This window comes from Cherax quadricarinatus, chromosome 84 (genome assembly GCF_038502225.1).
Source record: "Cherax quadricarinatus isolate ZL_2023a chromosome 84, ASM3850222v1, whole genome shotgun sequence".
NCBI classification, from domain to species: domain Eukaryota; kingdom Metazoa; phylum Arthropoda; class Malacostraca; order Decapoda; family Parastacidae; genus Cherax; species Cherax quadricarinatus.
The window spans coordinates 14,524,507-14,537,574 of NC_091375.1; the positions used below are offsets into that span (position 1 = coordinate 14,524,507).

Here is a 13,068-nt window from a genome sequence, read left to right on the forward strand (position 1 = left end):
TCTAAAAGTTTCTCCTACTTTAGCATTCAAGTCCCCTACCACAATTACTCTCTCACTTGGTTCAAAGGCTCCTATACATTCACTTAACATCTCCCAAAATCTCTCTCTCTCCTCTGCATTCCTCTCTTCTCCAGGTGCATACACGCTTATTATGACCCACTTCTCGCATCCAACCTTTACTTTAATCCACATAATTCTTGAATTTACACATTCATATTCTCTTTTCTCCTTCCATAACTGATCATTTAACATTACTGCTACCCCTTCCTTTGCTCTAACTCTCTCAGATACTCCAGATTTAATCCCATTTATTTCCCCCCACTGAAACTCTCCTACCCCCTTCAGCTTTGTTTCGCTTAGGGCCAGGACATCCAACTTCTTTTCATTCATAACATCAGCAATCATCTGTTTCTTGTCATCCGCACTACATCCACGCACATTTAAGCAACCCAGTTTTATAAAGTTTTTCTTCTTCTCTTTTTTAGTAATTGTATACAGGAGAAGGGGTTACTAGCCCATTGCTCCCGGCATTTTAGTCGCCTCATACGACACGCATGGCTTACGGAGGAAAGATTCTTTTCCACTTCCCCATGGACAATAGAAGAAATAAAAAAGAACAAGAGCTATTTAGAAAAAGGAGAAAAACCTAGATGTATGTATATATATATATGCATGTGCGTGTCTGTGAAGTGTGACCAAAGTGTTAGTAGGAGTAGCAAGATATCCCTGTTATCTTAGCGTGTTTATGAGACAGAAAAAGAAACCAGCAATCCTACCATCATGCAAAACAATTACAGGTTTTTGTTTCACAGTCATCTGGCAGGACGGTAGTACTTCCCTGGGTGGTTGCTGTCTACCAACCTACTACCTATATATATATATATATATATATACCTATATATATATATATATATATATATATATATATATATATATATATGCACCCCGCTGGGTTTTCTTCTATTTTCTTACTAGTTCTTGTTCCTGTTTATTTCCGCTAATCTCCATGGGGAAGTGGAACCGAATTCTTCCTCCGTAAGCCATGCTTGTCGAGGCGACTAAAATGCCGGGAGCAAGGGGCTAGTGACCCCTTCTTCTGTGTACATTACTAAAATTAAAAAGAGAAACTTTTGTTTTTCTTTTCGGGCCACCCTGCCTTGGTGGGATATGGCCAGTTTGTTGAAAGAACGTGTTCTTTATTTCTGCTTGTTTTGCGCATGCATATATATATATATATATATATAGATATATATATATATATATATATATATATATATATATATATATAAACACTGATCTCTGGCTGAAGGAGACTCGAACCTACGAACCTTGGAACAAGGTACGCAGTGCTTTACCAATCTACCCACACTGGACCCATACCTTGGAGTCCAGCTGGCTGCCTTGGATCAAAGTCTAGCGCAAGCTGGACTCCAAGGTATTGGTCCAGTGTGGGTAGATTGGTAAAGCACTGCGTACCTTGTTCCAAGGTTCGTAGGTTCGAGTCTCCTTCAGCCAGAGATCAGTGTTTGTGTATATTTCGCCTGCTCTTGCGAATTCCTTGCAAGAGCAGGAATTCGCAAATATATATATATATATATATATATATATATATATATATATATATATATATATATATATAGATATATATATATATATGCGCAAAACAACCAAAGGGGGAGTTAAATGATAGCTCTAGGCCTTTCATGTTGCAATCAACATCAGGAGCTTGCAATATTACAGAAATGAGTAAGAAGTCCAAACAGATTAGTTCAAGTGTACCTTTTCTAGCTCGAATATATATAATATATATATTATTATTTATTTAATTTTGATAGGGTTGCACAACTAGCTGGGGTTCATTATTAAGGGAAAGAGAACATCAACTGCCTTGAGGTAACCAGCAGGACGTAACAAACTCTTGGCTAACAGGAAACAGTGTAGATGTTGCAGTGAACAAGGGAGCTCCAGTGATGACCACTTTTACTCCTGCTGCTGCTGGATCTACGTAGTCAAAAGTGTTGAAATCTTCCCCCAGGCTCAGCGTTTCTCTCCTGCCGGCGGGTATTGCGTAATTATCTGCTGTGTGTATGGCCATTCTGGGAAGAAGTGAATGTCTTTACGTACCTGTGAGTGGATATGTCAGCACTCAGCTCCAACCATGCTAGTGTAGCACATGTATGGGAAGTAAGTTTTTTCAGTGTTGGTATTAGCTTGTGTCCCCCCCAAAAAAAATAATATTGCTATATAGATATATATATAAGACCCAGCGCTGTACGACCCTTATGTGTTTAGCGCCTAGTTATGATTATAATATGTAATAGTAATATAGGACAGTCGTAGCAAGTGGTGGAGTAGATGATGTTATTCGTGGATAATTAACCCGGTGGATTAATAACCCAGAACAACTCAAAAAAGCCAAACAGTGAAGCATAGTATTAGTATTTCCCAGGATGTCACTCACAACAGTTGACTAACACACAAGTATCTACTTACTGCTAGATAAAAAGGGAAAGAAGGTGTAAGGAAGCTTACTAAACGTAAGTTCCATTCTTCTGGGATCTAACTTGAGTCCTGCTGCTGCTGGTAAGCTGATGGTGCTACCACTTGATTCCATTCAATGAGGTTCGCCGGTATATCCCATCCCGGGTCTTTTCCAGTTGGTGACCACTTTAAAAACAGCCACTAAAAGGCTCTTAGTCTAAGGAATTGAGGTGCCCTCCCCTTCTTTAAGCCAAACCTAATTACCACCCACATCTCAGGCTATATATGAACCGTGGAAGTTTAGCGTTTGGCAACGAATATAAAAAAATCTAAAGTGTAACTGTGTCACCATTTCTGCATATGTGTGAGTAAGATCTTACTACATCGCAGTGGGAAGACTCAGAGCAGATGTCATGTTCCACATCTCTGGTGAAAATGTGCTAAGAAAGTGTTGAAAGATATAATTCGGAAGGTGGGTAGGGGGGCTGCTGAGATAGTTTGGTCATCTAGATAGGAGGGAGCAATACGGTTAACAAATGTGTAAAATATATATAGCGAATGAAAAGTATATAAGTTTGATAAGGTACAGGTACACATAAGTACAATTATCACGCACAGTAACATATGTGTAAATTACCTAGGATAATCCGAAAAGGTCAAAGTGACTTAATTCCATTTGGTGTCCTTGAAAGGGTTTGCAGGGACGTTCTTAGAAGGGTCTGATGGAGGTTTAGAGTGGTAGGAGCTTGAACATCCAGCAGGCATGTGTGTATTAAGAGTAAGCTTGAGCATCCAGTGAGTGCAGACATGTGGTTTTGTGGATTTGACGTGCTGTTGAAGTGTGAGCAAGGTAACGTCTGTGAAGGGAATCAGAGAAAAATGAATCGGGTGATGTTAAGATTTCTTGGTCATAAGTGTATCTTACAGACTCTGCTTTCCTGGAAAGTTAAGAGAGTGCTGGTAAATGTGTTTTCGTCTTTAAATTACACAGTGTAAGTTTTTTTTTCTCGTTCATGTCAAAATGGTATACCATGCAAAAGTTCCTTGTCAGATGGTCAGTGCGTGAAGGCCTGTCTGATGGCATCCCACAAGTTCCATGATATTACGTTTTTAGTCCATTTGTGTGTAGGGAAAGGCAGGGCTTTGTGAAGGATTGTTATCCAGATACCATTAGCTGACATTAAAACACTGTGTTAAATTATGGTACCGGAAAAGTTGCATCGTATATGTTGACCACTTTGTGGGAGGAACAGGAAACTGGGACAAACACTTGAGGACCATCAGCAATAACAGGGAACATACTCCGGTGGGTAGAGTTTCTTAGGGAAAGGAAGTAAAGAGTGATTGTCTGGGAAGAGTAACAAGCGGGATTCCGCGAAGACTGGTATTAAAACCAGTGCTATTTCTGGTTTATGTGAACGACATACCAGATGGGATTGGATTAGATGTATTTGTTCGCTGATCTAAAACTAAACAGAAAAACACAAACACATGAAGACTAGTAAAAATTGCAAGTGAATATGGACAAACTTCAGGGTTTGTCAGATATGTGGTTGTTTGAATTCAACCCCAGCGAATGCAAGGTTATGAAGATTGGGAAGGCGCCATAAGACCAGACACGAATCATAGACTCTGGGTGGGGAGAGAGACTGCAGACCTCACTCAAAGACCTAGAAGTGAGCATACTGTAGGGCCTAGTTACTAGGCCCTACAGTAACTATATGCTAGGGCCAAGTTACTAGGCCCTACAGTAACTATATGCTAGGGCCAAGTTACTAGGCCCTACAGTAACTATATACTAGGGCCTAGTTACTAGGCCCTACAGTAACTATATACTAGGGCCTAGTTACTAGGCCCTACAGTAACTATATACTAGGGCCTAGTTACTAGGCCCTACAGTAACTATATACTAGGGCCTAGTTACTAGGCCCTACAGTAACTATATACTAGGGCCTAGTTACTAGGCCCTACAGTAACTATATACTAGGGCCTAATTACTAGGCCCTAGTATATAGCCAGAGCCTCACATCAACCGAAGAACCTCTGAAGCCAATGCTCGCCTGACAAATCTAAGAGTATTATTATTATTATTATTATTATTATTATTATAATCATGGGGAGCGCTAAACCCATAGGATTATACAGCGCATGTGGGGGGATGGAAGGCATTCAGGCTCAATTCAGGGAACTGGAGCACAGATCCAATTCCCTAGATCAAGAGCCCCTCACCAGCGTCAAGGAACCTCCCTTGAGGGGTCACTACTGCATAAAGGTAAACAAAGGAACTTATTAAAAAGCAAGTTATAATTATTTCATGGAGGAAACTCTAAGCCCGTATGGGTCACATAACGCTGGCGAATGGGAGGCAATGTAGTATGATCCAAGGAAAGATATGATAGCTTCAATTCCTCGGATCAAGAGCCCTTCAGCGGCCTGAGAGCACCTACCCTTGAAGTATGGTTTAGAACTTACATATCAGGTCCTCCTGTTATATGTAGATCCTGTAATATGTAGGTCCTGTTATATGTAGGTCCTGTTATATGTAGGTTCTGTTATATGTAGGTTCTATTATATGTAGGTCCTATTATATGTACGTCCTGTTATATGTAGGTTCTTATATGTAGGTTCTATTATATGTAGGTCTTGTTATATGTAGGTCCTGTTATATGCAGGTCCTGTTATATGCAGGTCCTGCTATATTCAGGTCCCCCTGCTATATGCAGGTCCCCTGCTATATGCAGGTCCCCCTGCTATATGCAGGTCCCCCTGTTATATGCAGGTCCCCCTGCTATATGCAGGTCCCCCTGCTATATGCATGTCCCCCTGCTATATGCAGGTCCCCCTGCTATATGCAGGTCCCCCTGCTATATGCAGGTCCCCCTGCTATATGCAGGTCCCCCTGCTATATGAAGGTCCCCCTGCTATATGCAGGTCCCCCTGCTATATGCAGGTCCCCCTGCTATATGCAGGTCCCCCTGCTATATGCAGGTCTCCCTGTTATATGCAGGTCCCCCTGCTATATGCAGGTCCCCCCTGCTATATGCAGGTCCCCCTGCTATATGCAGGTCTCCCTGTTATATGCAGGTACCCCTGCTATATGCAGGTCCCCCTGCTATATGCAGGTCCCCCTGCTATATGCAGGTCCCCCTGCTATATGCAGGTCCCCCTGCTATATGCAGGTCCCCCTGCTATATGCAGGTCCCCCTGCTATATGCAGGTCCCCTTGCTATATGCAGGTCCCCCTGCTATATGCAGGTCCCCCTGCTATATGCAGGTCCCCCTGCTATATGCAGGAGTCTGGAGTCACAAACTACGCACAAAGTTACAGTGTGAACAAAGGAAGCCTCGGTAACCTGAGTGATTCTTCAGGAGCTGTGACTACCACCACCTTGATGGTTGTAACACAAGGACGTAGTGGCAGACACACCATCATGTAAACCCCAGCCAACACAATATATAATTGAGATTTGCTTTGTGTCTGATGCTGACTCAATCTGAACAATGAACTGTCACCTTCAGCACCATTTTAATCCTCGAGACTCGCATAGGGGCAAATTAAATAATTTAAATTAAATATTCCGATGTGTTGCTGTTTTTAAGGAATGTGTAAAATAAGGTGTTAGATAAATGTATTGTAAAATGGGGTTACAAGAATAATATAAACTGGTATCCACCTCTTTCCTGATACAAAGGAAAGGAAAACGTAAACTCTCGTTTTCTCTCTCCCTCACTACACTTACATTCATCAGGTGTAAACTCGCATTACATTAATGTATTCTTTGTTTTAAAGCTCATAATCTGGATGTTTGGACAGTTTATAAATCTCATTATTGTGACCCTTCCAATGGAAATATGAGAACCCTAATGGAAATGAGTCACTCGGACTTCTTGGGGGTTATTCTAAGTAAATTTATTCAGGTATACACAAATACAGTTATATAGATTATCATACATAGTAGCATATGTGTGGAAAACCTGGGATAACCCAAAAAAGTCAGACAAAGTGACTTATTTCCACTGTGGTCCTGGGTAATTTACACTATGTATGATAACCGTATTTATGTGTACCTGGTGCAGCGCTGTATAGCCCTTGTGGCTTAGCGCTTCTTTTGATAATAATAATAATAATATGTGTACCTGGAGTATACCTGGAGTATACCTGAAGTATACCTGGAGTATACCTGAAGTATACCTGGAATATAGGTATATTCCAGGTACAAGTACCTGAATAAACTTCATAAGAATTATTTTTACTCGTCATTAGAGACACCTTGACGCTGGTGATGGGGTCTTGATTCGAGGAACTAGAATTGGCCTCCTCTTTCTTGGATCCAAAGGGGTTTATGAGGGAGAGAATGGTATGGGAGGATAGGTAATGGGAGTACAGGCTAGGGGGATGTTTGGGGAGGGGTTTATAAGGGAGAGAATGGTATGGGAGGATAGGTAATGGGAGTACAGGCTAGGGGGATGTTTGGGGAGGGGTTTATAAGGGAGAGAATGGTATGGGAGGATAGGTAATGGGAGTACAGGCTAGGGGGATGTTTGGGGAGGGGTTTATAAGGGAGAGAATGGTATGGGAGGATAGGTAATGGGAGTACAGGCTAGGGGGATGTTTGGGGAGGGGTTTATAAGGGACAGAATGGTATGGGAGGATAGGTAATGGGAGTACAGGCTAGGGGGATGTTTGGGGAGGGGTTTATAAGGGACAGAATGGTATGGGAGGATAGGTAATGGGAGTACAGGCTAGGGGGATGTTTGGGGAGGGGTTTACAAGGGAGAGAATGGTATGGGAGGATAGGTAATGGGAGTACAGGCAAGGGAGATGTTTGGGGAGGGGTTTATAAGGTAGAGAATGGTATGGGAGGATAGGTAATGGGAGTACAGGCTAGGGGGATGTTTGGGGAGGGGTTTATAAGGGACAGAATGGTATGGGAGGATAGGTAATGGGAGTACAGGCTAGGGGGATGTTTGGGGAGGGGTTTATAAGGGAGAAAATTGTATGAGAGGATAGGTAATGGGAGTACAAGAGAGGGGGATGTTTGGGGAGGGGTATACAAGGGAGAGAATGGTATGGGAGGATAGGTAATGGGAGGATAGGAGAGGTAGTGGTGGGTGTGACGTCAGGCCAGACTGAAGCTCTCAACCTTAGTGTGTGATGATGGTGCAGACTGAGCGGCCGTGTTGCCCATGTTAGTGTAAATTTTAGTGTAAATATTGGGACTATATGTTGAATCCTAAGGAATTTACCAGTGCCTATAAACATGGGATTATGGAGGTGCACTATATTATACCTGCTAGTGATCCTGTGGCAGCAATGTGAAGGTAAGTGATGGCTGGACGAGGTGACTTCCCTACACTGCCACTCCATTCCCTACAAATTCACTCACAAATCTCTCCTTTTTTCGTTTTTTCCCCCGTTTTGGATGGGTATTTGGGTGGGTAGTACTTGGGGCATTGCCCCAGGGATGCCAGGATTAGTTCCAGGAAGGTTGGAACAATGTTTGAATGGAGGTAGTGGTGTTTTTTGGGACAATTTTTGGGTGATGGTGAGGGAGGGTGTCAGCTCATCCCTCAACCTAACATTTTCACTGCTGTAACTTGCCTTTGTATCTCTTTAGTGTCTTCCTGTACCCAGGTGCTCACCTCTGGGGTTTTTGTAACCTCTAGATGGTGTAGTTTTTTTTTTTTTTCACTAAACAAAGCTTTGTAAGGAATTGTAGGGATGTTATTCATTATGTACTTGAAAAACGTCACTGGTTCTTTATGTTAAGTAGTTTATATTAATTTTATTCAGTATTTGGAAAATATGTATGTATATATACATTGTGTAATGTATATATATATATATATATATATATATATATATATATATATATATATATATATATTATATATATAAATGTATGTGTGCATATATATAATGTATGTAATTGTGTATATATAATTATATGGATATGTATATAATGTATGTGCATATGTATATAATGTATGTGCATATGTATATAATGTATGTGCATATGTATATAATGTATGTGCATATGTATATAAAGTATGTGCATATGTATATAATGTATGTGCATATGTATATAATGTATGTGCATATGTATATAATGTATGTGTATATATATGTATATAATGTATGTGTACATATATGTATATAATGTATGTCTACATATATGTATATAATGTATGTCTACATATATGTGTATAATGTATGTGTATATATATGTATATAATGTATGTCTACATATATGTATATAATGTATGTCTACATATATGTATATAATGTATGTCTACATATATGTGTATAATGTATGTCTACATATATGTGTATAATGTATGTGTACATATATATGTATATAATGTATGTGTATATATATATGTATATAATGTATGTGTATATATATATGTATATAATGTATGTGTATATATATATGTATATAATGTATGTGTATATATATGTATATAATGTATGTGTATATATATGTATATAATGTATGTGTATATATATGTATATAATGTATGTGTATATATATGTATATAATGTATGACATTATATATATATGAGATGTATGTATATAATGTATGTATATATATACCTATATATATACTGGTCCTCATCATATATAAGGACCTGCCTCGCATATAGGCCTTCTATATATATACATTATATACATATATGTATATATGTATATAATGTATGTATATTTATATGTATATAATGTATGTGTATATATGTATATAATGTATGTGTATATATATATGTATATAATGTATGTGTATATATGTATATAATGTATGTGTATATGTATATAATGTATGTGTATATATATGTATATAATGTATGTGTACATATATGTATATAATGTATGTGTACATATATGTATATAATGTATGTGTACATATATGTATATAATGTATGTCTACATATATGTATATGTATGTGTACATATATGTATATAATGTATGTCTACATATATGTGTATAATGTATGTCTACATATATGTGTATAATGTATGTCTACATATGTGTATAATGTATGTGTATATATATGTATATAATGTATGTCTACATATATGTGTATAATGTATGTCTACATATATGTGTATAATGTATGTGTATATATATGTATATAATGTATGTGTACATATATGTATATAATGTATATAATGTATGTGTATATGTATATAATGTATGTGTATATATATGTATATAATGTATGTGTATATGTATATAATGTATGTGTATATATATGTATATAATGTATGTGTACATATATGTATATAATGTATGTCTACATATATGTATATAATGTATGTCTACGTATATGTATATAATGTATGTGTACATATATGTATATAATGTATGTGTACATATATGTATATAATGTATGTCTACATATATGTATATAATGTATGTCTACATATATGTGTATAATGTATGTCTACATATATGTGTATAATGTATGTGTACATATATGTATATAATGTATGTGTATATATATATGTATATAATGTATGTGTATATATATATGTATATAATGTATGTGTATATATATGTATATAATGTATGTGTATATATATGTATATAATGTATGTGTATATATATATATATATGTATATAATGTTTGTGTATATATATGTATATAATGTATGTGTATATATATGTATATAATGTATGTGTATATATATATATATATATATCAGTAATGTAGGGATGAACTGTCTTGTAAGACTGTATAACAAACAAGCAGTTGTGACATTTGTTTGTTTTGCCTTGTTTAACATCACTATTTATGGAAGAAATCATAATATGAAAAAAGCTCATTGGTAATTTTTTTTATCACTTGTATAAACATGTGCTGCTAAATACAAGAAGTTTAACAAGTCTGGTTGGAAATCCTTCTCACCAACACTGTTGGGTTGTCTTGGTTTAAATCAACATAATGAACTATTGTTGAATATATAAAATACATATGTGCTTTCAGAGAAAGAGTACAAATTTATTGTACTCCTGTGTGCAGAATGGGAAGATTTTTATGAATAAAGTTTGTTTTCCTTGTTAAATAAATTGAGAATGAAGCACTTGCCAGTAAGTTCATGTGCCAAGAATAACCAAATTACTCAACTTGTCTGATTATGTTTGTTGATGGATTTAAATCACTGGTGGATTTACATTTTTATAATTATAAGGATATTTACCTCGCATTTGTATTTGTAATTTTGTGACTTGTCTTGTTTAATACCCCAACGAAATAAAATGGATAAACTGCATGTATCAATTACTACATAAAATTTATGCTATTGGTCGACAATATTGGTTTAGTATGTGGGGGGGGTGAGATGTATTGAAATCTGTAATGTACATAGAAAGACTCCCGTGCTCCTCTGGGATTTTTTTGACGCGTTTCCGTAAAGCCACTAGTTGAAGGACTTAATTATTTTCTGTGTATAAACAAATAGGTCACCGGTTAGAAAATAAGGCTCGTGTTAGCAAATATCGGGATGTGAGGCATTACCTGACAAGTGGTGTACCTGGAGGGGATTTCGGGGGTCAACTCCCCCGCGGCCCAGTCCGTGACCAGGCCTCGTAGTGGATCAGGGCTTGATCAACCTGGCTGTTACTGCTGGCTGCACGTAAACCGATATACGAGCCAAAGCCCGGCTGGTCAGGTACTGATTTTAGGTGCCTGTCCATAGTTTATTCAGGTAAACACATATACAGTTACATAGATTATCATAGCATATGTGTAGAGTGTAGACAGCCTGTGCTGTCTGCACAGACAGCCTATGCTGTCAGCCAGCTTAGTTCATATTTCGCGGCACTTAGGATAACCCAAAAAAGTTAATGACTTGTTTCCATTGGGGTCCTTTTCTTATTTCCATTGGGATCCTTTTCTTATTTCCATTGGGATCCATCGTTTTCTTGACAGCCAGGGGTTTGTTGGCAATCCCCCTTATGTAACATGCTCGTGCACTTTGCCCCAGGCCCAGACTCTTGGAACTCCTCCGTATTCATCAAGACCCTTAAGAAACGCCTATCGTGGTGCTTTAAGTATGCTATGGAGAGGGAGCCCTGACACGGGGGTCATCCCGCAGTCTCTAAAAATAACGGATATATCCCCACTCTACAAAGGTGGCAGTAGAGCAATATAAAAAAATTATAGACCAATAGCACTAACGGCCCACATTATAAAAATCTTTGAAAAGGTTCCAAGAAGCAAGATCGCAAACCACACTGATTCCCAACAATTGCACAACCCAGGGCAACATGGGTTTAGACCAGGTCGCTTTTGCATCTTGCAACTACTGGACCACTATGACATAATCTTGGACGTAGTGCAGATTTTGCAAAAGCCTTCGACAAGTGTGATCATGGTGTAATAGTGCACAAAATGCGTGCTATACGAATAACTGGAAAGGTGGATTTTTAACTTTCTAACCAATAGAACAGACATGGTAAACAGTTAAGTCCAAAGCCTCTACAGCGAAAAGCTCTGTTCCACAAGATACAGTACTCTTCCCCATTCTGTACCTTATACTCATGTCTGACACAGAGAGAGATGTAAACTATAGCACCGTGTCTTCCTTTGCAGACGATACTAAAATCTGAGTGCCATCCATTGAGGACGCGGCAAATCTCCAAGTTTTCCAATTGGCCGCAGAAAAACAATGTTCACCGAGGAAAAATTTTAGTTACTACGTCACAGAAAAAAAAATGGAATAATAGCTAAAACGGAGTATTAAACAAATTCTTAACCACACAAGAGTGAAAAAAATCAATGTGAAAGACTTGGAAGTGATAATGTCAGAGGATCTCGCCTGCAATGATCACAAGCTTCATGATCACATGTGGTCGAGGTCCGGACCGCGGGGGCGTTGACCCCCGGAACACCGTCTAGATAACATCGTAGGGGAAAGTACACAAAACGAAACAAGAAAGGAAGTAAGAGACTGCTGACACTGGGGATTAATAACTCTCTGGAGTTTAAATAATTCGAAGTCTTTGATGTGTAATGTACAGTTGGCAAATTACCTGTCTGCTGAAGCAGGAAAATGAATAAATTGATGTTTTGAGTTATCGTTGACAGTGTAGTTAGTTTTGGGAGAAGTCGTATTTTTATTTATACAGTATAATTAAACGACACAAGTTGCATGTTCGATATATACTTTACAAATGAGGTTGAAATGTTTGATCAGTGTCAACATGGGAGGTAACTCAGGCGATTTTTTTTTTTTATTCCTCCCGCTTGACATTTACAGTTAGCGTGCAGTAGTATTTGTTGGCTTATTAGCACTGAAATACCGAATGATTGTTTAGTGAAACTCTTAAATTTTTTTTTTACTGTTATTTATTTCTTAGGTGTGTGAAATACATTTATTGTAAATTGATTACCTTACACTACCATAGGCACTGTATGGCCCTTATGGGTTTAGTGCTTCCCACTTAAGTATAATGATGTCAATTGTTTATTAGTTTTAGTATTTGTTTTATTGAATCTTCGAGCTATGCAAATGTGGTTCTCTTTATTTCTTAGTTATACAGTATTTAATTTATATACCTATCTTTTTTTCATAATTTTGGTAA

The 13,068-nt window shown here is 37.8% G+C and overlaps 1 protein-coding gene across 5 annotated transcripts in view; it reads left to right on the plus strand.

The window, feature by feature from the left end:
- Positions 1 to 7,615: 7,615 nt before the first annotated feature.
- The window catches only part of kuz (zinc-dependent metalloprotease kuz), a 214,348-nt gene continuing 208,895 nt past the window's right edge, over positions 7,616 to 13,068 (plus strand). For all 5 annotated transcript variants that reach the window (XM_053799441.2, XM_053799442.2, XM_053799443.2 and 2 more), the window contains exon 1: positions 7,616 to 7,803. In XM_053799441.2, the coding sequence (XP_053655416.1) occupies positions 7,743 to 7,803 (61 nt within the window). In that variant the 5' untranslated portion in view covers positions 7,616 to 7,742. The remainder of the gene's footprint in view (positions 7,804 to 13,068) is intronic.